This window comes from Mustela nivalis (genome assembly GCF_964662115.1).
Source record: "Mustela nivalis genome assembly, chromosome: 18".
In the NCBI taxonomy this organism is placed as follows: domain Eukaryota; kingdom Metazoa; phylum Chordata; class Mammalia; order Carnivora; family Mustelidae; genus Mustela; species Mustela nivalis.
In genome coordinates this window covers 52121038-52148970 of record NC_139037.1, presented here as the reverse complement: position 1 = coordinate 52148970, position 27933 = coordinate 52121038, and the positions used below count along the sequence as shown (strand labels likewise).

Here is a 27933-nt window from a genome sequence, read left to right as displayed (position 1 = left end):
GAGACATGCCCGGTTTTATTTCTCTCATGCTCCCAGAGAGGGACATCTACTCTCCCACATTATCAAGGTCTTGCATCCTCTAGGGATTCTCCTTCAGTTGCAGTGATGGTCTGCCACATCCACAGGGAGGACCAGGAGACTCTCCTTGGAGGGGGAAGGCCCTTTCAGTCTGAGAGCTTCTCCATTGCTTTGAGGGCCCTGGGGAAGTCATCCTATTTCTGAGGACCTGTATGTTTTGGCCTTTGTTAGTTCTGGTTTTCATCATGAGACAAGTAGGTTAGGGTAGTTGTATGCACACTGGGTTTTGGTGCAGAAATTCCCAGAGCAGTAGAGAGACAAGATTTCTAATGTTTTCTGGTTTATGCTTTCTAATATTAGGGAGGCTTTAATCTTATTCTTACAAAATTGACATTTAGTAACTGCATCAGATAACAAACCACCTCCCTAAAATGAGACAATGTGCAGTTCTATGTCCCCTTTCCGTTCATTTCTCAATGGTGAAATAATTCAAGGTCTCTGTTTCCTAGCCTTCTCACATAAATAATGTTATTGGGGGACTAGCACATTTAGAACTCCGAGCTTGGAACTTATAAGAAAGTCTCACTTACTATGTAAGTCAAGGATAAATTTTATGTTTTTGCCAATAAAATTACGTGTATTTGATTGTGTTTGTGTATCCTTCATACATGCTCTGATTCTTACTGTTAATTTCTCTCCCTGGGGAGTGGTGAGTGAATGTTATACTATGTCTAGGTGAGTTGACATCAACACAGAATTAATTTCATCATGTATTTGTGGGTGAATTGTTTTCTTTCCGCATGAGAGAAAGGAGTTTCTGGAATTGAAAGTTACTTTGAAACACCTTACACCTGTGTATCATGTTTTGGTAGGAAATAAGAAAGATTTATTTTATCTTTAATTATATTACACTATGGTGTGCCTTGGTACCTTCCTCATTAACTTTTGTGTCTCCTGTGAGTATTTTCATTGCGGTTACCTTAGAGATTTTCCTTAAAACAACTTAGAGGTAAAACAAAGCTTTTGAATCTCAATATTGTGAATTGCACACAAAACACTTCTTCCTGTCTCCACCCCTGCACCCACTTTGTTAACTGATGTCACAAATTCTAACATTTGTGTTGTGTAGTTTATGACCTATATGAATGATTTTTATACTTTTTAAAAAACAAAATTCTGTGGCAGAAATAAATGTGACCTAGGTAATTCTAGCACTACAGGTTTGTTTAACTGTGTAAATACTTATATTTAGCGGAGAACTTTAGGAACCCATCTGGTTCAGTTTCTGGGTAGAATCCTTTTATTTCATTGCGAGAGCGTTCCTTTAATGATTCTTGTAGTACAGGTCTACTGGTAAACGTAGAAGGGTCTTTACTTGGGAATGTCCTCATTTCTACATCTGTGGAAAAGAGTGCCCAGTAAAGTATTGTTGGTGATTATTTTTCAATCTTTCAGTAGCTGAGTACATTATGCTGGCCCCATTCTTGTTGGGACTGCTGGGATCCCACTACTGCTCTTCTAGGAGCTCTTGCACAAGGTGAAGTGCATTTGCCATTCTGTTTCAAAAGTCTCTTTTCATCTGTGGTGTTTGATGGGTTAATTAAAATCTCTCACTGGTTCATGTCTTGACATTTATGCTACTTAGAATTTTTAGCAAGCTTGAAATCTTAAAAAAAAAAGGGGGGGGCGTCTGGGTGTCTTAGTGGGTTAAAGCCTCTGCCTTTGGCTCAGGTCATGGTCAGGGTCCTGGGATCAAGCCCCACATTGGGCTCTCTGCTCAGCAGGGAGCCTGCTTCCTCCTCTCTCTCTCTCTGCCTGCCTCTCTGCCTACTCATGATCTCTCTGTCAAATAAATAAATAAAATCGTAAAAAAAAAAAAGAATTTTTAGCAAGCTTGAATTGTCTCTTGTGTCCACAGAGGTCACCCTCATCTCCTTATGGGGTCCCCTTAATGAGCATATTGGACCACTTTGTTGGTATCCCATGAGTCCCTCAGACTCCGTCCTTTTCCACCTATTTTTTTTGGTCCCCTCAGTAGAGAATTTAGAAAAATTGTCTTTAAGAGTTCTGATTCTTTCTCTGCTATATCAAGTCTGTTGCTGATCCCTTAGTTTATTTTTAAATTCAGTAATTGTACTCTGGGACTCAGTTTCTGGTTCCTGGGTGTTACACTTTATGTCTCTCTGGGTTTACATTTTGGCCAGATAAAAGTTTAGTTACCTGTAGTCTTCTCTTTTTTTCCTCCACCCAGATTTTTATCATTATAATTTGAAGTGCTTGCCCTTTGTTGTTGTTGTTTTGTTTTTGGTTTGGTCTGGTTTTGGTTTGGTTTGTTTTTTTTTTTTTTTTGCAATGTATGGGTCTTTATTAATTTAGGGCCAGTTTTGGAGATTTGTTTTGTTCCTCTGATTGGAACATATTTTTCTTTTTCTTTGAATGTGTTGTGATCTTGTAGTGGTATTTGGGAATTAAAAATAAAAACAGTCTAAGGACCCAGGATTATAGACTTGTTTTCTTCAGGAGAACACTATAATAGCAATTCTTGGGTTCTGTCACACTTGACCCGGGCATTTGTCAAGTCTGTGTTCCTGTTCTTTCCCAGTTTCAGGAAGAGGAGTCACTACTGTACAACGAGTGATCCCCACTTCTCTCTTTGCCTTCAGCTCTGTCGTCTCTTCTTGTTTTAGCAGGAGCTCACCTGTCTGAGTAACCTCCACACTGCCTCCACAGGTGCCCTGATTCCCTCTCTGTTTCCTGTGTCAGGCATGTGAAAAGGAGTCAGGTTTAGTAATGAATAAAGGAAATGTGTGTTGTGTATGTTGTGTGTTGTGCATGTGGTGTATGTGTGTCCAGACAGTAACATGACCACAAGCACCGAGGGTTTCTGAGAGTGACTTCTGTGGGGATAACTCAGGATTGACCTGTGACTTGGTTCCTGCAGAGGTTGTGCAAATTGTCCTGGGTCAGAATCACCAGGAGCACTTGTAAATCTTGGATCGCTGTGCCCAGGCTTACATTACCATGTCAGTCGCTCTGGGGGCAGCCACCAACCTTTCCTTTATTACCCCATCTCAGGTGGCTGTGTAGGGACTAGACCTTGAGAACCTGTATCTTGGGACACATTCATAGTTGTGTTCTTCAGGAAAGTTAGTAGCCCAAGTGTAATGTAGTGAGATACACCGGTGTGTAGTCTTGGTTCTCCAGGCATGAAAGTGGACTGGTGTGTGTTGGGCCTTTCCTTTGTTGTACCTTGGATGCCTGACCTTTGTGTCTACATCTGAGTATTCAACCAGGAAACCACTCAGGCTACCTATGTGTGATGTGGGCTGGAATGTTCACTTTGAAGTGTTCCTTCATGGAAGCTGTTCTGTGTGAGGACGGCTGGGTGAACCATTGAGTGTCAAAGAGAAAAGGAACAATCCAAACATGGGTCACCTTCTAGAAGGCTTATGTACTGTGTGCTTCCTGTTCCTATGTAGGCACCCAGATTCAAACCCCGACTCCACCAATAGTGAGAGGTTCCCTATACCTTCCTTTATCTACATGATTTCTTTGAGTGAGAGGACAATAGTATTATCACTAACCCATAAACTCTAGAACATTGAATACATTAATAGCAAATACAGCATCAGGAACTATGAGACAGACATTGTACGCACTGTGCAAAGGAATGTTTCAGATACTAGTAAATATATTTTTCTAATTCTCTTGATCTTAGGAAAATTTTTTTAAACCATACCACAGAGATAGAATCCCTTGTGTTTCTCTGAACACATCATTATGTTTAAAATTTTAGCCAGATACGTATTAGAAATTAACATACTCTGTGGTTTCTTTCTATTTTTATTTCCCTACTTGGCTAATAAAGTGAAATGTATTCTGAAAATTTGTATTATACTTTCTTTTTATTTGCTTACACAAATCATTTTAAAATTTTTTCTTCATTTGAGAGAGGGAGAGAATAAATACAAGTTAGGGGAGGGCCAGAGGCAGAGAGACCAGCAGACTCCCCACTGAGCGGGGAGCCCCAGGTAGGGCTCTTTCCCAAGACCTGCATCATGACCCAGTTTTTAGGCAGAAGCTTAACTGACTGAGCCACCCAGGCATCCCTACACAAGTCATGTCTTGATATAGATTCCCATGGCCATGATCTTGTATCAGACTTCTCTGTTGTTTCATCTTTATGTCTTCCCCCTCTAGTGGTGTTAGCAGTCTCCCAGGACCACTCACCCAATGCCAGTTGTGATGTCAGAGATCTTCCATGGGGCCTCTGTGCTCAGATCAATGATTATTCCTCTTTTCCCACAGCAGACATGCCTCCAGGAGCTGGGCAGTTGCCATAATCTTTGTGGTGCAGGCTGTCCCTGCAATCGTGGCAACCTGATAGATGTTCTACCACTGTTGCTCTTTACTTCACTGGAGATAGGATAAGTTCTACAGCTTTTATTGCCAAACAGGGGAGCATAGGCAACTCACTGTACATTGTCTGGAATGGAGTCCGACGCACACTGACAGCTTTTGGGTGAAAGATTTCTCCCATGACATTGGATGCACACTTCTTTGTTAGGTTGACAGAGTGGCCAGGGATGTGTGTATGGTGACACAGTGTTCATCTTCGGGTTCTTCCAGACCTTCACAAGTGGCCCTATGGCCGATGGTTGGAAGCATCTTAAAAAGTCAAACTTTCCAGGTCCATTGACTTTGTGACCTACCCTTCATGCGACTGTATATCATTGCCAGGTGAGCAGGAAAAGATCATGAAGGAAAATGTATTGATTGCTGTTGTGGATACCTGCCCTGAATCATACATTCATATATGTGCCTCATACAGTCTTGTCACTATTCCTTGAAGTCATGTGGTGATGTCGTGATCTGCATGAGCATTTCCTTGTTTGATGTTTTAGTAATACTTGCCATTCCACACGTTTGTGTATAAAAAAGCTTGGGAATATAGTGAACGCATCTGGCTCTTGGGTAGAGGACAGATGAGTTTGTTTATTGTACAGGAAAACAGGTTTCTTTCTGTGAGAAAGGACTGGGTAGATACATTGGATGTTCCTTGATGATACTAGGGTTTCCTGTGCTCAGAATCCCACAGAAGTGATTCAAACCCACCGCATGTGCAGCATCTCACGGTATCAGTTGTGGGTGAGCAGCTGGCCAGTGGAATTCGTGTGATGAAGACGTTTATGATGTTTGCTGTGTCATGAGTCATAAGATGCTTAGACTTTGACCTGGGAACCTCCTGTCGTCTGCCCAGATTGGGAAATGGTTACAGGCCACCTGGTCACAGTTTAGAATGTGTCATGTTGGGCTTTTCATACTCTTGGGATTATCCATGGATTTTATTCAAAACAAAATAGATATTCATGAGTGTGTTTCTTGTTTGTTCACTTACATTGTTGTTTTGATTATACACTTAAGTGAATATATATGATATGTCTTTGTGTTACTTGACATCGCAGAATACTCTGTGGTTCAAACCATGTTGTCACACATGACAAGACACAATGAAAGAAGAAGAAACAGATCCATAAATACAGAGAGTAACCTGACTGTAACCAGTGTGGAATGGAGAAGGATGATGGGCAGCATGAGGAAATGGGAATGGGAAGCACATGCTTCCAGTTGTGTTATAATGAGTCATGGGGAAAACAGAATATAGTGAACTCGTTCAGTGGTATACTGACAACATTTTATGGTGCCAGATGGTAGCTACTTGGTAGTGAGCAGAATAGAACCTATAGAGTGGTCCAGTCCCCATGTTATACACCTGAACTAATGGAACATTTAAAAGAAAGCAAGATAGATAGTGAGAAGCATATGCCTTTATAGGTTAAAGTAGTGTGTTAAGAGGGTGCAGGCAAACAAAGTAAACCAACTGTGCAAAATAAGCTAATCCTAAGTATTAGTAGTAGGATAAAGTCCTAGGAAAGCAAACTGACCTGTATCACAGTGGAGATACAGGTGCATAGTGGTAGAAGGGAGAGAGCAGGGGAAAGACAAGCATCTGCCCAGCAGTGTGAAGAAGTAAATCGGTAGATGAAGAAGAGCCTGTGGTCCTCATAGACTGAGCAGCCCAGGGTGTACATGGAAGAACAGTCATTTCTGTGAGAGCTTCTTAAGTCTATTTCCCTACAGTGTGTTCTCTCTCATGTCTCACCATTACAGAGTGTGTAATAATGGCCACATGTGTCAGGAAGGCTTTTCTGTGTAAGTGGATTCTTTTGGGAAGACCAGAAAGTGCAACCAACTTTAATAACTGTACTCATTTTACCCAAAGTCAATATTAAGGAGGAAGCCTAAGTTGAAACAAGTGATCATATAGCCTGAAGACATGGGTACTAGTACTAATGCAGGGGAAACTTGAAATTGATAAAGACCACAGATGCAGTGAGGTCCAAGCTACAAAATTCGAGCATTGCAGCCGATTGCACCTGCATTTGTTGTCAAGGAGGGAGTTGTTTCCATGAATACGGTGGCCGTGGTGAATTTGGGTTGGGTGGTTTGTTGCTCTTAATGTATGATCTTGTTTTGGGAATTGCTCTTCGTTGTGTAGAAACAAAACTAATTTTTATGGTTTGGTTTGTGTACTAACTTTCTAAAATCCACATGAGTTGTTAGAGGATTAAAACAATAAGGATTCACCACGGGAAGCAACAGCCGTGGAGCAGGAGGATCCTAGACTCATTCGTCCTGTCATGAGCACTACTAGGCAACTGTCAGGTCCTCCTGAATGCCCCAGACATTGGGCTGAGGAGTGACAGGACAGACTGCCAAGTGAACGGAGAGAAGAGGCCACATGGAAGATGGCCGATAGTGTGGAGACATGGTTTAGGGAGGAGAGGAGTATAGCACTGTGGCTGGAAGGGAGCCCCGGCTGTGCAGTAGGTGTCATGACAGCGGAACACTCTGGGGATGCCTAAGGAGGTTCCACAAAGCCAATGGCTTGGAGAGGGAGAAGGGCTGAATTTTCTGAGTTCTTGGAACCAGCACATCTTAAAGCCTGGTTTAATGGGCAGCAGGTTTGGATGGGATAGAACTAGGATGGCACTGGGGTGCTCCTGGAGAGAAGGCTGGCAAACAGCCTGGGGGCTCACAGCATGGAAACAGCCATCTGGAGAACACCTGGAGCGCACAGTAGGGAGAGTATTCAGTAGTCTAGGAGCACATTCCTGAGAGGAAACTTTCAGTGACATGTGGCTCCCAGAACACTGGAGTTGGATGACACCATTTCCCTCTCCCATCCTGTAGCATAAAGCAGAGCCCCACTCAGTGAGGACACTGGCTGTCTGCCTTGCTTGCACCAGGCCCCACCCCCTGTGATCTGAGGGGACTGCTCTTCTCAGTGAGGCTTGTCTCAGGCTCAGCAAGGTCAGCCCCTGCCCAGATCCTGAGCAGGGATTCTGCAGGGCTGCAGTCCTGGTGGAGTTGATGTCAGGTCTCCTTTCACAATCAGAGCAGAGCTCACCTAGCTCAAACTGGCCACATTGAGGCCAGGGACAAAACACTGCCCATAGCAGGCAAGGAGAGCTCCTGCAGACCACTGGCCTGAAGGATACAGAATGAGACATTGTTGAGTTTTCTAATGGACAGAGGAAGTTAGAGAATTAGACAAAAGCCATGATGAAAGAATTTATCCCAAACAAAACCAGCAGGTAAGGCCAGAGCCAGAGAAGCAATGGAAACAGTAGTTAGGAGCTTGATGGCGAATTTAAGGCAGCAATCCTAACAGTACTCAAGGAGTTGAGAAAAGAATAGTGAGAACTTTACTACAGGGATAAGAGTTTAAAAAAAAAAAAAAAAGGTTGAACAAAAGTTGGTTGTCTGGGTGGCTTACTCTGTTAAGCCCCAGGCTCTTTGTTTCTGCTCAGATCTTGATCTCAGGGTCCTGGAATCCAGGCTGAAGTCTGCCTCTGGACTCAGTGTGATGCATACATGTGATTTCATCTCTCTAGCTTCCACCCAAACTCTTATCACCCCCATCCCCCAGTAGATGTCTTTTTAAAAATCAAACATAGGTGAACAATGAAATAAGCTAGATTAGAAATAGGTTATTAAGAGAAGGCTGGAAGGCTGATGTTAAGAGAAGGCTGGAAGAAACAGAAGAATGACTTTGTCACATAAAAGGCAAAATGAAGGGAAATACTGAGTAGAGAGCCCAATGTGGGACTCGATCCTAGGACTCAGGGATCATGACCTGAGCTGAAGGCAGAGTCTTAACCCATTGAGCCACCCAGGCATTCGTCTCTACTAACTTTCATCTAATTGTTTCCTTTTTTAGTTGTGGTGGAAATTAAGTTGCTTGTTACAATAGAGGTAACATTTTTGTTACCTCTATTGTATAACATAACAAAAATGAAAAACAAAGTGTACTCAGGAAACTGGCAGAAATAAACAAATAATGACCAGAAACAGTAAAAGAATTAAGGTGATTTTTAGGGATTTCTGTAATCATGTCATTTGTGAACAGAGATAGTTTTACTGTTTCTTGTTTAGTTTAGATTCCTTTACTAGATTTATGGTTGCATAATTGTTCTCAATAGAGAACTCAAAAGGCAGTGGTGGGGTCAATTCATTACCTGCTGATCATAGAGGAGAAGCTTGCAGACTGTCCCTACTGAATAGGTTTCAGCTTTTCATACATCTATGGCATTCATTAGGTTAGGGTTTCCTTCATTCTCTACCTTGAGTGTTTTTAGCATGACATGCTGTCCAATACTGTCTCCCTTATTCGTATTTTGTCTCCCTTAAAATGATCATGTCATTTTTGTCCTTGGTTCTGAGTCTTGAATTTATGGTTTTCTGTATGTTGGAGCGCTGTTCATTCCAGGTCCAATTCCCACTTAATGATCTTGTAAAAAGGGAAAATGTTCTGTTGATTCAGATTGCTATTTATTGTGAGCTTTGAGTGAATATTGGTCTCAGGCAGTAGTTTGTAAACTTTGTTGTTTGTAGTGTCTTTGTCTGGCTTGCATGAGCTGGTAATGCTGGTGCCACAGAGAGAGTGTTCTGCTAGTTTCTCTGATAATTCATGCCTTAGAAATGTTTGAGGAGATTTGCTGTCCTTTCTCCTTCAGTGTCTGAATATCCAGTGAATTCATCTGGCACACAATTTTTTGCTTGTTGGATTTATTCCTTTATTCCTCTCTCACTCTGCTTTGTGGTTGTAGATCAGTTTGGGGTGTTTTTTTTTTTTTAATTTGTTTTTATGAATGCTGAAGTCTAAATTGTTCATACTTTTTTTTTTTTGACATTCATACTCATCTTTTTTTTTTTTTAAAGATTTTATTTATTTATTGACAGAGAGAAATCACAAGTAGATGGAGAGGCAGGCAGAGAGAGAGAGAGGGAAGCAGGCTCCCTGCTGAGCAGAGAGCCCGATGTGGGACTCGATCCCAGAATCCTGAGATCATGACCTGAGCCAAAGGCAGCGGCTTAACCCACTGAGCCACCCAGGCGCCCCATACTCATCTTTTGGTGTGAGTTTGTAGTCCCTGATTATCCACTGTTGCCTCTTATTTGATTCCTACAGTCAGTTATGCTCTCCTTTTGCCTTTTTACCTCTCATTTTAGTCACACTTTTCTTTATTCTATATTTCATTCATGGGCTGTCAATGTTGATCTTTTCTGACAAACAATTCTTCCTGTGGTTGATAGTTTCTATTTTTCCGTACTTTAGTTGGTTCATTTCAGTTTTCTGTTTCAGTATCCACCGTTCTGCTAATTTTGAGCTCATGTGACCCTTTTCCTGATTGTTAGAGATTCAGGAACTTGATTGGTGCTACACCATGACCATACTGCAGTATTCTCTATTAGACTCTACCTAGGGCGCCTGGGTGGCTCAGTGGGTTGGGCCTCTGCCTTCGCCTCAGGTCATGATCTCAGAGTTCTGGGATGGAGTCCCGAATCAGGCTCTCTGCTTGCATCAGGCTCTCTGCTCGGCGGGGAGCCTGCTTCCTCCTCTCTCTCTCTCTGTGCCTACTTGTCATCTCTCTCTGTTAAATAAATAAAATCTTAAAAAAAAAAAAGACTCTACCTAGTACATTGTGTGCCATGTTGTGTGTCCATGGAGAAATGAAGTCCTGATGACTCATTCTCAGCCATCTTTCTGACATTGTCTGATTGACTTGATGCTTCTGTATTAAAAGTCATCAGTATATTTTTCTGAATGTAGTAAGTGCAATGGTTTTACTTTTATTTGGTATCTTTCAGCTGTATCGTCACATGACACCCAGAGTTTCCTGCTAAAGCAGAGCATACAAGGTTCTTTCCAGAACGGATCAATGCACAGATACAAACATAGTGCTGTTGAGATTTTACACTTAAATAGAGACTGGGACAATGATGGGGAGAGTGATGGGTATCAAAGATTTCAGAGAAGACAAATCCAAACCAAGTCAACTGTCTTTCATGAGAATCTCACTGCCCCAAATGGTGAAGGATGTAAACATCTGTGGAAATCCTCCCTTTTGAAGTCCACGGTTTCTGCAGAGCAGTGTGTTTCTGTCAGCACACGCTCCGATCAGATAATCCATCATAGCAATTCGTGGACAGACCATTTGGCACATCTGGAAAGTAACCTAGTCCATGCTGAGAATAATGATTTGAGCCATTTGGAAGATAGGACTGACCTGACCTTAAATCAGAGATTTAGAAATGAAAAACAAAGTGCTCAGTGGGATCCATTCTACAGGGGCTTCACCGAAGAGTCGACCCTCCAGAATGACCAGAGGCTTCTCAGGGGAGATAGAATTACTCAGTGCACTGAATCTGAGAAAACATTGAACCAGGGCTCCCATGCTTGCAGATGGGTCAGGACTAGGTTTGCAGAGAACCATTATGAATGTGATAAATGTGGGGAAGGTTTTCATCCAAGCTCTAACCTCAGTATACTCCCTTCAGGAGACAGTCCTCACAAGGATAATGAATGTGGGAAAGCTCATAACCAGTCCTCCAGTGTTGGTGATCATCAGAGAATTTATGAGGGAAAAAGCCCATTCACATGTAATAAACCAGGGACCATGTTTAGTCAGTCATCGAGACCAAATAGAAACAAGACAATTCCTAGGGGCGAGGAAACTTGTATTTTTAAGGAATGTTGTAAATCCTTTGACTGCCACTCGACATTATCTCAGTTCCCACAAATGCATACTGGAGAGAAAATATGCAAAATATGTAAATGCAAGGAATGTATTAAACCTTTTAAGGAGCCTTCATCAGTAAAGGGACATAAACCAACCCATACTGGAGGGAAACCGTACAAATGGGCAAAAGGTGTGAAAGCATCTACATTGTCCTCCACCCTTCCTGGAAGTCACCAAACTCATACTGGAGAGAAACCTTACCAATGTCACATATGTGGCAAGGCCTTTAAGTCACATTCAGATGTTACTCAACATCACCGAGTTCATACTGGAGAGAAACCTTATAAATGTCAAGAATGTGGCAAGGCCTTTAACCGGAGCTCAGGCCTTAGGCAACATCACAGGCTTCATACGGGACAGAAACCTTACCAGTGTCATGAATGTGGCAAGACCTTTAACCACAGCTCAGTGCTTACCCAACATTACAGAATTCATACTGGAGAGAAGCCTTACCAATGTCAAGAATGTGACATGGCCTTTAGGCAGAGCTCAGGGCTTCTTCGACATCAGCGAGCTCATACTGGAGAGAGACCTTACAAATGTAAACAGTGTGGCAAGGCCTTTAAGATGCCCTCAGATATTATGAAACATCACCGAATTCACACTGGAGAAAAACCTTACAAATGTAACGACTGTGGAAAGGCCTTTATGTGGATCACATCCCTTACTAAACATAATCGAATTCACACTGGAGAGAAGCCTTACCAATGTAACAAATGTGGCCAGGCCTTTCATGACAGCTCAAGACTTAATGCACATCAACGAATTCATACTGGAGAGAAACCTTATGAATGTGAAGAATGTGGCAAGACCTTTATGTGGCCCTCAAACCTTACTCGACATCGCCAAATTCATAAGTGGAGAGTAATCTACAGACATAATGTAATTGTGAAATCATCTATGGCCTTTTCTTCATTTACTTCATGTCAGAAATTTTATATAGGAGAGTAACTGGACACATAGAATGTGTCCAACCTCTCACTAGAACTCCCAACGTACTTCAAGTCATAGTTACCATGTAGCAGAAGAACTGTAAAATGTAAAGAAAGTGGATAAGACACGCCTTTTCTGGAATTTAGTATTTACTCAATATCACAAAATGGTTACTAGATTCAAACCCTTGGGGGCGCCTGGGTGGCTCAGTATTTGGGCCGCTGCCTTCGGCTCAGGTCATGATCCCAGGACCCTGGGATTGAGCCCCGCATCGGGCTCTCTGCTCAGCAGGGAGCCTGCTTCCTCCTCTCTCTCTCTGCCTGCCTCTCTGTCTACTTACAATCTCTGTCTGTCAAATAAATAAATAAAATCTAAAAAAAAAAAAAAAAATAGATTCAAACCCTTGGAACTAATGAATGTGGAAAGACCTTCATTTTTATACACACCGGAGCAAACACCGGAGAGAGCATTAAATAAAGTAAATTTGAAGACATAAATATTTAGATGACTTTCTAATTGAATTCAAATGCCAATAAATGTAAGGAATGAAGGAACTCAATTCAGACATTACTCTGAAAATAGTTATTACAAGGAAAAATCCTTCCGACAACACTTGAATGGTTTTGCACACGTTTGTTCTGTATTTCGAACAGTGACGATAGACTGTATTTGAAATGCATAACGTAGTGTACCTGTGAACTTAATATATATTTTCATTAATAAAACCTAGTGGTTTTTCATGTATTGATATGGGTGTGTCATGAATGAGGTGTTATCCTACCTACAGTGTTAATCTCTCTCTTTGAAGGTTGCAGGTAAATGATGGAATCAATCACCTGTTTGGTACTGGACTAAAACAATTTACTTAGGAATCCATTTTCCCAGTGCTCTGAAGGTTTTAAGGGATATGTGATTGTTTTCCCCCTAGGCTGTGCTCTGATTCTCTCCTCTTTGTGAATATGATGATAGTACTTTGGGTGTATTAACTGAGGCATGTAGCATAGAGGTAGGTATTTTTGGTGTTTTTGCTCACGTGCTCCATGATGCTACTTGGCATTGATTTTGTGTAGCTAGCAGTTTTGCAGGGGCCTTGCACTGACATTCCCCAGTCAGAACGCTGCAGAGTGTCAAGTTAGTGGAACATCTCATATGAGATCTACACTCCATCCTTGTGAGCCAGCATCTCTTTCCTTATTTTTTCTTTTTTAAAAATTCTAAAAAAGATTTTATTTATTCATTTTACTGACAGATCACACCTAGGCAGAGAGGGAGGCGCAGAGAGAGAGGAAGGGAAGCAGGCTCCCCACTGAGCAGAGAGCCTGATGCAGGGCTCTTTTCCAGGACCCTGGGATCATGACTTGAGCTGCAGGCAGAGGCTTTAACCCACTGAACCACCCAGGCACCCCCATCTCTATTTCTTGCAATGCCTTCCCTCCCATAACCCATAGGGAACACTCCCCGTCCCCCAGGCCTTCCGTAAATCTGTTTTAGTCAGGATGGCATATTCTGGACTTAGACTTGGGACTCTGTAGCACAGCACCATGGCCCCAAATGAAACATGTGCCCCATGAGCTACACTGAGTGGTATTTTGATGTGTCTAGAGGTATACACATGTGCATATGACCATGTTATGTGTGTCATAGATACTCCATAAGAAACAGAAATCTATCCCAATAGAAATCATATGGTAGCCCAGGGAAGAGACAGAAAATATTCAAGATGAAGAATTAACATGTAGAGGAGGAGAAGTGTCCTGAGTTTCCCTAGTGACTCCCTAGATGTAGAAGTTATCTCCAGATCTCCAGTTGTATTCATCCTCATTTTTCTTTCCAGCTATGTAGGCACCACAACCATCCTTTCTTGCCTGTCCTATGGAGAGAGTGTCCTCAGAAAATGCTACATTGAGATTAGACAGATGGAAATCGATGGATATAACATGAATGATGTGGGATGTGAATCTAAGTAAAATTTGAGGAAGGCACCGTCCTTTGAGAGAAAGACAAGACCCATTGAAAGGAAATGTGAGGAACTCTTTCCTGTGTGGGGAGAGAGCTAGAGGTGGCTCCCTTTAGTCACTGCAAAGGCACAGGCAGCTCTTGCTGATGAATACATGTAATGTATTCAATCAGTCATCTGATGAATACATGTAATGGGGAAAGGAAATGGCAAATGTGGGTTTTTCAGGAGTGTGGAGGTCCTGCTTCATCCTTATGATTTGATCGACCTCCTGTGTCTTCCTGAGGATTAATGCTGTTGGATGTCAGTGATGACTGTATTGCCCCTACCTAGATGCATGAAAAGGGATGGAGGAGGGTGTTAGATGATGCAGTCATGTGGGCATTCTACCATGTGACATCTTAAGATGTCACACGGTAGAATAGATGTTTGAGATGAAGAAGCCTTTTGGAGAGCAGAATAGGCCAGATCAGCAAGGCATGTGCTGTGGTTGCTTTCAAGCCCTTGTTTCCTATGTAGATCCTTCAGGGAAGCTGATTCACTGCTGTGCGGTACATTCCTGCCTTTCCTCAGCATGGTAGTAAGTATAGTTCTAGGCTCTGCCTCCTTACATGGCACAGATTTGTTAGAGAATCAGTTCAGCACTGAGAGGCAGTGAGCATATCTGCCTGAAAACAGTCCAGCCCAAGTACTGCAAGTTGGAAATCAGAAGCAATGATTTCCATTGCTGGCCACAAAACAACTTCAGGTACACAAACAGAAGCACAACCACACACCCTCTCAGAGTCTGTAACTTAAAACCAAAAGAGAACTAGTCCTCATCAAAATGAAGTTACGATACAATTGAAATAACAAATTTCTTTGGTTTTATCACATGCCATGTTATTTTCCATGAGATCTTCCCAGTCTGATGCCTTATTTCTCTACACCACAAACTGAAGGCACCATATTCAATACAGATTTCGCTTTTTCCTTCTCTCTTTGCCTGCCTCCCTGCCTACTTGTGATGTCTCTCGGTCAGATAAATAAATAAAACCATAAAAAGATTTTATTTGACAGGAAACACAAGCAGAGGGAGAGGGAGCAGTAGGCTTCCCACTGAGCAGAGAGCCCAATGTAGGTCTTGATCCCAGGACCCTGGGATAATGACCTGAGCTGAAGGCAGATGCTCAATGACTGAGCCACCCTTGTGCCCCCACAGGACAGACTCTTAACTGTCGAGAACAACCTAAGGGTGGTTGGATAGGGAGTGGGTGGGAGGGGTGGATGCAATGGGTGATGGGTTAAGTAGCAAACCGTGATGACTGATTGATGTTGTATGTAAGTGGAGAATAGAAATTCTCCTGCTGAAACTAATACTATGTGCAAATAAAGTGGAATCTAAAGAAAACTTGGAGCTACAAAAAAGTAACTTAAGGACAGAAAATTGTTACTTGGTGAAAAGATGAGACATAGAAACAAAAACACTTTTCGCCCGGAAGACTGACTTAGCCTGCATAGTTAGGATAAGTATCTAGTAAGTGCTGATAAGTGCTGCTTGCTACTTTTTTTTTTTTTTTTTAAGATTTTTATTTATTTATTTATTTATTTGAGAGAGAGACAGTGAGAGAGAACATGAGCAAGGAGAAGGTCAGAGAGAGAAGCAGACTCCCGGTGAAGTTGGGAGCCCGATGCGGGACTCGATCCCGGAACTCTGGGATCATGACCTGAGCGGAAGGCAGTTGTCCAACCAACTGAGCCAACCAAGCGTCCCTGGTTGCTACATTCTTAAAGGCTCTTGTGACTTCTGTCCATCCACTAATAAGCAATATGGAACTTGACGGGGTTTTGGAATATAGGTGAGGCACAGTGGGGTGGAATCCAGAGCTGATGACCAAGAAAGAATTCTTGAGATGTCTTTGGTGTAAATTGGTGGTTTCTTAAAGCACCAGGACAGGACCCCTAGGCAGAAAGAGCTGCTCATTTTCCTGATGTGTCACTGATTATATAATTGGGAACTGGGGAGTTGAGGACAAACAGGGTGTTCAGAAGGACTGACACATGCGAAAGAAGACTCTCAAGAGAATGGGGACCTGGTTATTGTCAAGCAAAAGCTGTTTTTCTTTCCAGTGAGCTACGGATATGAAGATAGTTGCCAACTTCCTGGAGGACTTGTATTCTTCAATCACACATCCTTGTGGTTTGGTTTCAGGTTTAGAAGAAATTTAATTTTACATACCTTTCCTTCTGCCTCAGCCTCCCTCAATTTTGTAGATGGGAAGGTGATGTTAGGACCTCAGGAAACTGAGTTAATGGGTCTCCGGAAGTTAGGCTATACATCTGATAAGAACGCTTCTTGCTCATAAATCCGTAGGATATGTGTAAAGTGAGGAAGAAAATTGTCCTGTAGTGATAAGGAAAACCTGTGTTCCAAGATGGCTGACCTAGGGAGCTAAGGAGTCCCAACTTCTGCCTTTGGGCTCTTCTTGTTTCTCCTCTCTGCCCTGCTGCTTGAAGGTGCTAGAAGTACCAAGTATGCAGAAATAGGTACAAATTATCCTCTTTGTGATACATACTAAGAATCGATTAGATGGAGGACCTCGATCAGAAAGACTGCTGACACCAAAGATTAACTTTTTACATCCTCAAGAGTTGTCTACCTGGAGAGGCAAAGCATTATTTGATGTAGATTTCATCTTTTCATTCTCCTGTAAGTTTATGACTCCTGTTTGCAATTCTAAATCCCTCCCTCTTTTTTTTAATTCACCGTGGCATGCAAGCTTTCATTGCCTGTGTTTGAGCCTCATGTCTTTCAGGCGCTCATATTAGGAAATTTTTAAAGTATTCGACAAACCAAAAATGGAGAATGGAGTGAGGAAAACAAATCTCTCCTTATATTCATTCTATTGTATGAACTGACCTCTGTTTCAGACCCAGATCAGAACGAGCAGACAGAACTGGGGATCAAGGGGAGCTGAAGCTTCATTGCTTTGCCAGCCAAGGAGGCTTCAGCAGGTTGAGGCCTTCAAACTGGCAGCCCACTCACAGGAAGGGGCTATGGGTTTGTAGGGGAACATGGGATAATGGCCGATTTCCAGAGGAATTGTGTCTGTGCTGCCAGCCGTGTTCATCATGCTGTCAGGGTTAAGTATGCTTTTTTTTTTTTTTTTAAAGATTTTATTTATTTATTTTACAGACAGAGATCACAAGTAGGCAGAGAGGCAGGCAGAGAGAGAGAGGGAAGCAGGCTTCCCGTGGAGCAGTAAGCCCGATGCGGGGCTCAATCCCAGGACCCTGAGATCATGACTCAAGCCGAAGGCAGCAGCCCAAACCACTGAGCCACCCAGGCGCCCCACGTATGCATTTTTTTTTAAAGAATTTATTTATTTATGTGACAGATCACAAGTAGGCAAAGGCAGGCAGAGAGAAGGGGGGAATCTGGCTCCCCACTGAGCAGAGAGCCTGATGTGGGGCTCCATCCCAGTACCCTGAGATCATGACCTGAGCCGAAGGTAGCGGCTTAATCCACTGAGCCACCCAGGTGCCCTAAGCATGCATTTTTCTAAAGCATGCTTTTAAAATCTAGTCACAGTGTGAAATTCCTTCCTATTTTAATTTCAATTTGCTAGTATATGTATATTGCTAATACTTATATCTAGGTTTTTGATGAGGAGGCTTTTGTTTCGACTTTTTTATTAATGATTTTATTTACTTACTTGACAGAGAGAGAGAAAAAGTAGGCAGAGAGGCAGGGGCGGGCATGGGGGAGGGAAGCACACTCCCTGCTGAACAGAGAGCCCAATGTTGGGCTTGATCCCAGGACCCTGAAACCATGACCTGGGCTGACGGCAGAGGCTTAACCCACTGAGCCACCCAGGTGCCCAAATAAAACATTTTTAAAAACTTAAATTAAAAAAGAGACACAGGGGCACCTGGGTGGCTCAGTGGGTTAAGCCTCTGCCTTCGGCTCAGGTCATGATCTCAGGGTTCTGGGATCAAGCCCCACATGGGGTTCTCTGCTTGGTGGGGAGCCTGCTTCCCCCTCTTTCTTCCTGCCTCTCTGCATCCTTGTGATCTTGGTCTGTCAAGTAAATAAATAAAATTATTGAAAAAAAGGAAAGTAGAGTCACACGTGCAGATCACAAGTGAAGAGCTTCATGGATGGAATTTCACAGACTTATTTCATCTGTATAAGCCATCGAGGTAATGAAACACAATATTGTCCTCTGAACTCCTTTTGAGGTCTCAGTAACTTTTCTCCTAAGCTCAGCACTGTTTCAGCATCTAAGGCAAAGGATTGCTGTGCTCCCTTTTTTTTACTTTGTAGAAATATCATCAGGCAATGGAGACTCTTATATTTGGCTTTTTTTTCTTTCTCTGTCTTTGTGAATTGGTTGGTTTTCCTGCATGTTACTGTGCATCAGTCATTAGAATGGACCGATCCTCTTCCATTGTGTGGATGCCAGTCGCATCATTCTATTGTTTTTTTTTTTAATTTTTAAAGATTTTATTTATTTATTTGACAGAGATCACAAGTTGGCAGAGAGGCAGACAGAGAGAGAGGGGGAAGCAGGCTCTCCACTGAGCAGAGAGCCTGATGCGGGGCTCGATCCCAGGACCCTGAGATCATGACCTGAGCTGAAAGCAGAGGCCTTAAGCCACTGAGCCACCCAGGCGCCCCGCATCATTCTATTGTTAACAGGAGGGGGAATGGTTCTCTGTGCAGCACTGTCATGACTAGTAGTGACATGAAATCTATGATTTGTCTTTCAGTGGAACATGTACACAAGTTGTTTCTTGTGACAGATTCCCATTTCCATGATCTTAGACCTAACTACTCCTTCGATTTCTCTCCATCCTTTGTGTATCTCTACAGAGGCACAAAGCCTGCTGTAGGGCTCAGTCCTAAAACCCTGAGATCATGATCTGAGCCAAAATAGACGTTAACCCAAGTGAGTCACTGATGCAGCCCCATCTATGATTTTGATTTTATTTTATTTTTAATTTTTATTTTATTCATTCATTCATTCATTTCTTCATCCATCCATCCTTTATTCATTCATTCATTTATGGAATTTAGAACTGTGGAATTGAAAGTATGGGCATTAGTTGCACACTTGTGAGAAATGTAGAAACTTAGACCCTAATCAGAAATGAAAATCAGAATATGAATTTTAACAAAGCCTCAGTTGATTGTCATGCACAGTAACATTAGAGAAATATATGTCTAGATGCTCTACACTCTTCCCTTATTCTGTGGCTTTCTTTCTGTCTGTAGTATATTATTTTGATAATTGTGACTTTGCAGTATGCCTTAAATCACGATGTGTGCTGTTCATTTTCCAGATTATTCTGGGTATGTGTTATCCTGTGACATCCATGTAAAGTTAGGGTGCATTTTGTCCTTTCTTCAAAAATAGCATTGGGAATTTGATAGAGAGTATATTAAATCTGCAGGACAATTGAAGTGTTATTGATAGGTCAATAGTCTTAAGTATTTGAGTGAAAGAACATCAATGTGTTTCCACTTATTTCTTGTTTCAATTCCTGCACACTATTCATAGTTTTCATTGTTCCAGATTTGATATCATTATTTTGAATTATAAGCATTTTATTTGGTGGATGTTCCTCTAAATGTATTATGTCTCAACTTTTGGATTCTTTTTTAAGTAGAAACAACAAATTTTCTATGTGTTGAGTTTGTATTCTCCAGTGTTGTAAATTTTTTTACAAACGTTTTTACAAATTTTTTTAGTTTGCACAGATTTCTTTTTATTTGTTAAAAGATCTTATTTATTTATTTATTTATTTATTCAATCAGTAGGGGAGGAAGCTCCTTACTGAGCAGAGAGCCCGATTTGGTGCTCAATCTCAGGACCCTGGGATCATGACCTGAGCTGAAGGCAGAGGCTTTACCCCACTAAACCACCCAGGTGTCCCTTTTCACAGGTTTCTAACAACAAGGATTTCCAGGAGAGGAAATTGGCTTTGGAATAGGAGGACACTAGACTCATCACATCTCAGGAACACTACTAGATAAGTACCGAATCATCTTCAGTACTCCAGAAATGGCCATGAAGACTGTCAGATCATACTCCCCAAGTTAAAGGAAAGAAGAGGCCACATCATAGATGGCAGAAAGTTTGGAAACATGGTTGAGGGAGGGAAGAATTACAGTGCTACGGAAGGCAGGGATCCCTGGTTGTGGAGAAAGTGACATGACAGAGGGAACGCACAAGGAGAATGTTTCTCCAAAGCCCCTGGTGTGCAAAACAAGAGGGGTTGAATTTCACGAGTTTTTGGAACTAGCAGGTATTAAAGCCTAGAGTTTTAAAGTTCAGCAGGCTTGTCTGGGATAGAGCCAAGAAGGTGCTGTGCTACTTCTGGAGAGAAGGAAGACAAGCAACCTGGGTACAGACAACCTGCAGACAGAGATCAGAAGAATGACTGGGGGACACAGTGGGAAGAGTATTCACTAGTCTAGGAGTGTTTCCCTGTGAGGAAACATTCAGTGGGATATGTGTCTAAGAACACAGAAGTTAGATGGCACCATTTCCCTCTCCTGCCCTGTAGCATAATCTCAGAGCAGTGTCCCAGTGTCCCAGTATCCTCGTCAGTGAGGACATTGGCTGTCTGGCTTGCTTCCTAAGCCCCAGTCCCCTGTGCTCTGGTTGGACTGACCATCTCAGTCTAGCTTACCTCAGGCCCAGAAAGGTGGGCCCCTGCCCACACCACATCTCCTGAGCAGAGAGTTCTGCACAACCTCCGTTCTGGTGGAGGTGGTTTCAGGTCTCATTTCACAAGCAGACCAGAGCTTACCTAGTTAAAACTGACACATTCAGACCAGGGAGCAAATACTGTCTACAGAAGGCAAGGAGAGCCTCTGCAGACCACTGACTAGAAGGATGTAGCAGGACAAATCACTGGCTTTTCTAACACAGAAAGGAAGGCAGACTTAGACAAAATGCCACGATGGAAGAATTTATCCTAGAAGAAACAAAAAAATATGGTCATGGCCAGAGAATCTAATGGAAGCAGTTATCAGTAACATACCTAATGGAGAATTAAAGGCAACAATTGTAGAGATACTCACAGGTTTGAGAAAAAAGTGCTGAGAACTTTACCACAGAGACAGGAGTTAGAACGGAAAAAAAGATGGAGCGCACGGGTATCTCAATTATATCTGATTCTTGGTTTAAGCTTAAGTAGTGATTTCAGCCATACATTGCATAAAAGAAATTTGAAAATGGAAAATGTAGACAATGTTTAGCAGAAATAAACAATACAAACAATAGGAAAAAAAAGCACAGAAAAATTAAATTAGGATTTTTTTAAAAGATTTTATTTATTTATTTGACAGACAGAGATCACAAGTAGGCAGAGAGGCAGGCAGAGAGAGAGAGAGAGGGAAGCAGGCTACCTGCGGAGCCTAGAGCCCAATGCGGGGCTCGATCCCAGGACCCTGAGATCATGACCCGAGCCGAAGGCAGCAGCCCAAACCACTGAGCCACCCAGGTGCCCCTAAATTCATGTCATCTGTGAACACAGATAATTTTACTTTTTCTTTTTTTTTAGTTTGGATTATTATTATGTGTTTTTTTTTTTTACCCCAGTTCTGACTTGAATGTCCAGTACCATGTTGAAAGGCAGTGGTGGGGTTATTTCATTACCTCATTTCTGATCATAGAGGCGAAGCTTACAATCTTTACCTGTTGAGTATGTTGGATTTTTTTCCATTTGTTTCATTTCAGTTTTATGTTTAAATAACCATCCTTCTAATTTTACACTCATGTGGCACTTTTCCAGATTATTTGAGATGCAGGAAGGGACTTGTGCTAGAACATGACACTATCACAGAATTTTCTATTAGGGTATGTGGTCAGTATGTTGTGTTCCAAGGTAGGGTGTCCGTGGAGGAAGGAAATTCTGATGATTCCTTCCCAGCCATCTTTGTGACACTCTCTGATTGACTGGAAGCTTGTATGTTACAAGTCATCAGTATATTCATCTGAAAGTAGTAAGTGCAATGAGTTTACTTTTCTCTTATTTGATATCTTTCAGCCATATCTTCACATGACACCCAGAACTTCCTGCAAAAGCCAAGCATAGAAGCTTCTTTCCAAAAAGTGACAATGGGTAGATACAAAAATAGTGCTCTTGAAAATATATACTTAATGACAGACTGGGAAAGTAATAGAGAGAGGGAAGGGCATCAAGGATACCATGAAGGACGTAGCCCATCTGAGGCAGCGGCATCTAATAAGACTCAAAATGACCCAAATAGTGAAGGATATAAAACATCGTGGAAAACCTACCTTTTTAAGTCAGCTGCTTCCACAAAGCGGTGTGTTTCTGTCCGCAAAAGCTCCATTCAAGTATTCCAACATAGCTCTTTGCGGAAAGACAGTTTGGACAATCTGGAAAGTTATCTAGTCTGTGCTGAAAACAATGATTGGAACCATTTTCAAAACAGGATTGGACTGACCCCATCAGATACTTCTGAAAATCAGAGATTGAATAATAAAGAACAAAGTGCTAAGCAGGATCCATACGAGAGGGGTGTCACTGAGGAGTCGACCCTCCAGAATGACCAGAGCCCTTCCAATGGAGACAGCATTACTCAGTGCCCTGAATCTGAGAAAACACTTAACCAGGGCTGCAGTGTTCAGAAACGTGTGAGGACTCAGTTTTCAGAGAACCAGTATGAATGTTATAAATGTGGCAAAGTCTTTCATCAGAGGTCTAACCTTATTACACATGAGAGTATCCATTTGGGAGAAAATCCTGATGAATCCAGTCAGTGTGAGAATGGTCCTCAGCAGTCCTCCAATATTGGTGATGATCAGAGAATTCATGAGGCCAAAAACCCATTCAGATATGCTAAACGTGGTCCCACATTTAGTCAGTCATCAAGACTAAGTAGAAAGAAGATGATCCCTAGTGGAGAGAAAACACCCATTTTTAAGGGATGTGGTAAAGTCTTTGACTGGCACTCAACCCGATCTCAGCATCAGCAAATTAATACTGAAATGAAATCATACAAATGTGAAGAATGTGGTAAAATCTTTAAGTACTGCTCATCCCTAAGGAAACATAGGCAAATCCATACTGGAAAGAAACTCTACAAATGCAAAGAGTGTGGCAAAGTTTTTAAAATTCGCTCAACACTTGTTCAACATCACAGAATTCATACGGGAGAGAAACCTTACAAATGTAAGGAATGTGGTAGTTCCTTTAACCAGCTGGCACACCTTACTCGACATCACAGAATTCATACTGGAGAGAAGCCTTACAAATGTCAAGAATGTGGCAAGGCCTTTAAGGAGCGCTCACGCCTTGATCAACATCACAGAATTCATACTGGAGAGAAACCTTACAAATGTAAGGAATGTGGTAGATCCTTTAACCAGCAAGCACACCTTACTCGACATCACAGAATTCATACTGGAGAGAAACCTTACAAATGTCAAGAATGTGGCAAGGCCTTTAAAGAGCGCTCATACCTTGATCTACATCACAGAATTCATACTGGAGAGAAGCCTTACAAATGTCAGGAATGTGACAAGGCCTTTTACCAGAGTTCATTGCTTAGTGCACATCACCGAATTCATACTGGAGAGAAACCTTACAAATGTAAGGAATGTGGCAAGGCCTTTAACAAGCGCTCACGACTTACTCGACATCACAGAGTTCATACTGGAGAGAAACCTTACAAATGTCAAGAATGTGACAAGGCCTTTAAGTGTCACTCAACCCTTAGTAATCATCTCAGATTTCATACTGGAGAGAGACCTCACAAATGTCAAGAATGTGGGAAGGGCTTTCACCGGAGCTCAGGGCTTAGCCAACATCACGAAATTCATAGTGGAGAGAAACCTTATGAATGTCAAGAATGTGGCAAGGCCTTTAATGATCGCTCACGCCTTGATCAAGATCACAGACTTCGTACTGGAGAGAAGAAACTTTACAAGTGTCAAGAATGTGACAAGGCCTTTTCCCATAGGTCATTGCTTAGTAAACATCACCGAATTCATACTGGAGAGAAACCTTACAAATGTAAGGAATGCGGCAAGGCTTTTAAACAGCGCTCACACCTTACTCGACATCACAGAGTTCATACTGGAGAGAAACCTTACAAATGTCAGGAATGTGACAAGGCCTTTAAGGGTCACTCAACCCTTAGTAATCATCTCCGATTTCATACTGGAGAGAAACCTTACAAATGTCAAGATTGTGGCAAGGCCTTTCACCGGAGCTCATTGCTTACTGCGCATCACAGAATTCATACTGGAGAGAAACCTTACAAATGTAAGGAATGTGGTAAGGCCTTTAGCCGAACTTCAGCCCTTACTCAACATCACCGAATTCATACTGGAGCGAAGCCTTACCAATGTCAAGAATGCGGCAAGGCCTTTAGCCGGCCTTCACAACTTACTCAACATCACCGAATTCATACTGGAGAGAGACCTTACCAATGTCAAGAGTGTGGCAAGGCCTTTAGCTGGCCTTTTGACCTTACTTGGCATCACCGAATTCATACTGGAGATCAACCTTACCAATGCCAAGAATGTGGCAAAGCCTTTAACAAGCGCTCACAACTGGATCAGCATCACAGAATTCATACTGGAGAGAAACCTTATAAATGTAAGGAATGTGGCAAGGCCTTTTCATTGCACTCAAACCTTCTTAAGCATCACAGAATTCATACTGGAGAGAAACCTTACAAATGTGAAGAATGTGGCAGGGCCTTTTACCGGCGCTCACACCTTACTAACCATCATAGAAGTCATACTGGCAAGAAACTTTAAAAATTTAAAGTCTAGGAGTAAGGACTGTAAAACCCTTACATCACAGACCTTGCATCCAGTGTAACTGGAGAATAACTATACACATCTAAAGAAGTCCACCCTCTCTCTTCCTGACTCACAACATCGTAGTTTTCATATGGGAGCAACATGGTAAAATGTGATGAATGTGGTGAAACCTTTAACTGGAATTCAATCTATGTCCCAATATGCACACTATGTTCAAACCCTAGAAACATGATGATTGTGGAAAGACCCTCATTTTAATATACACGTTCACAAACAAAGTGCTAAAGAAGGGAAATTGAATCATACAAATAATTAGAAAACTCTCTGATTGAACATCTAGTGTCAATAAATGTGACAGATACCAATTAAAAGGAGTGTATCAGTCCCTCTATTCAGATAGTACTCGTTAGTCCAAGAAAAAGGATCAAGTTAAACACTTGGAAAATGCAAATGCTGTTATGTTGGAAAGATTCAGTGGGGGGGTTTTTACAAGGGTGCAATAGTTTTGATGTGCTTTTTGTTATATTGAGCCTTTTTGAGGTTTGTGACCAACAAATATTAATGTACTTTATTCTCAAATCACTTCTGGAGATTGACTTACTTGTACTGGGTGCATGAATCCGTGAACCTGATTTTTGTTCCGTCAACGACATTTGATGCCCTGCTGCACTCGGGGGGACTCAATGCATCCCACATTTTCCTTGGAATATGAGAACTGTTTAATACAAAACATGAATGAAGAAAATCTAATTGGAGACACTGCTTAGGGTTATAGCATTGATGTAAGTTACCTTGAAATAGGTGTTCACAACAATATTTTTCTCCATTTACTAAAACTAAAGAACTTCCTGAATATTAGACATAAAAGGTTTTCCTGATTGCTCTTTTTTTAATTTTTTTTTTAAAGATTTTATTTACTTATTTGACAGAGATCACAAGTAGGCAGAGAGGCAGGCAGAGAGAGAGAGAGAGAGAGAGAGGAGGAAGCAGGTTCCCTGCTGAGCAGAGAGCCCGATGCAGGGCTCAATCCCTGGACCCTGGGATCATGACGTGAGCTGAAGGCAGAGGCTTAACCCACTGAGCCCCCCAGGTGCCCCTCCTGATTGCTCTTTAAGGAAAAAAAAGTGGCGCACCAGTTAACTACTGATGTATCTTCATAATAGGGATCTTTAGAGAATAGGAGTGGATGTGATTGAAATGAAGAAATCCTGCTGGGTAACAGAAGGAGGTTATCTAACTTTTCCATACTATGCCATATAGCTGGACATAGACATCTGTTGCGACTGTCAGTAGCACTGGAACTTAAGGAGGGTCACTTCCACACCGTGATATCAGCTATGGGGGTTAACGCTTGTATTCCGCAGTTTGAACAACTGTAACAGTGGATTTGAAATGTATAACATAGTCTATGTGTGAACTTAATGTACTTCAATTAAACATAATGGTTTTTAATATGTTAACATGAATTTGTGATGAGTGGTGTGTTATCCTACCACCAAGGTGAACCTATCTCTCTCTTTTTTTTTTAAGATTTTATTTGACAGATAGGGAACACAAGCAGGGGGAGAAGGAGAGGGAGAAGGTTGCTCCCCGCTGAGCAGGGAGCCTGATGCAGGGCTTGATCCCAGGACAGGGAGTATGACCTAAGCTGAAGGCAGGTGCTTAGTGACTGAGCCACCCGAGCAGCCCCTATCTCATTTTACTGAAAGCTGTAGGCAACTGGTGTTATCTGTAACCTATTTGGTAACAGAAGGGAATAATATTCCTATGAATCCATTTCCTCAGTAACCTTAAGATTGAAATGATAGGTGATTTCCCTGCCTAGTTTTTCTAGTGTATCATTTTCTCCTCCTTGTGCTGACTTGGGCTGCATCAGGATTCTGAATTATGGGTCACTGGAGGTTCAGCTATAGATAAAAGAAAGCTTCTTCTTTGTAAATCACTAGGACATTTGTAAACTGAGGAATACTCAGGTCTTGCAGGATTGTGATCTCTACAAGGTAACTATTTGTTTCTCCTTTAGGGCAGCCAGGAGTGCCTGAGGAATGTCCCATATATCCCATGGGGAGTGGGAGTTCATGGGGTGTCAGCTTCTGCTTCGTCCTCAGCTTGCCTTCTGTTCTCTCATCACTTAGACAACATTCTGTAGAGTCACAATGTAATGTAACTTCAGACATGATGATCAGATCAGGGGATGAGTCTGAGACAAAGTGAAAGTTATATGAAGCTTTATTCTATGCCAAGCATTAGAAGTCAGACTGATAGGCCAGGGCCGCCTCTGAATTGAGCAACCCCCTCCTGATCTCACAGGCTGGTTTTATAGGGCATAAGCACAGACCCAAGGTATATGGCTTCTATTGTTAAGGCATTTACTCCCAGAATCGATACCCAGAACCATACCAGGAACTACTGGGGCATTTATTCCCGGAATGAAGTCCGTGGATGTAAAGAACAATATGGCTACCTGGGCAATATGGAGTTGCTCTGGCTCAGCAGGCCCTAATAGTTATTAAACAGGTTTTAACATGAAATTGGCACTAACATTCCCCCCCTTTTTGGAGATTAGTCAATTCTTTGACTCTTCAGCCAGTTCTGGAGGGTGAAAACAGGCTGACCTGAGGTGTTGTTAACCTTGAGTGTTGTTCCATCCACTGTTTTTCCGGTTTTCTATTGAGCTGTTTCTAGGCCAGTGATGTGTCCTCTGCCCGCTGCTGAGTAGGAACAGGGTTAAAAGTGACCACGTTATGAAACCCTTTTGAGTCTTAGTTTTAGTCCATAGTTACTGGGGTCCACCGGCAGTGGCTCCCATTTCTGGGGGGTGTTCTTGTGACGTGACATGTGTGAATGCAGGCCCTCATCCAGGCCCTCATGCCTTATACTTTTACTGCTGTGCAGGTGGTCAGGATGACAGTGAATGGTCCCTTTCAGCAATGCTCCAAGTTTTCCATTTGGTGGTGACGTATCCAAAACAAGTCTCTGGGTTGGTAAGGACGCGGGTTTTTTTCATCTTCATCTCCGTGTAGACAGCTCGGATCTGTGCGTGGGCTCTTTTTAAGACAGACTGTAGTGCCTGCAGTGACTGGAG

At 42.1% G+C, this 27933-nt stretch overlaps 2 protein-coding genes across 2 annotated transcripts in view; both read left to right on the top strand.

Annotated features, from left to right (window-relative positions):
• Positions 1 to 26308, top strand: part of LOC309852742 (uncharacterized protein) — a 91586-nt gene extending 65278 nt beyond the window's left edge. The window contains exon 8 of the mRNA XM_082709942.1: positions 22096 to 26308. Coding sequence (XP_082566068.1) covers positions 22096 to 24842 — 2747 coding nt within the window. The 3' untranslated portion in view covers positions 24843 to 26308. The remainder of the gene's footprint in view (positions 1 to 22095) is intronic.
• On the top strand, positions 110 to 12283 carry LOC309852758 (uncharacterized protein). Its single transcript, XM_082709997.1, has 2 exons — positions 110 to 1555; positions 10234 to 12283. Exon 2 carries the CDS (start codon positions 10305 to 10307, stop codon positions 12114 to 12116), a length of 1812 nt encoding a protein of 603 aa, XP_082566123.1. The 5' UTR covers positions 110 to 1555; positions 10234 to 10304; the 3' UTR covers positions 12117 to 12283.
• Positions 26309 to 27933: the final 1625 nt, after the last annotated feature.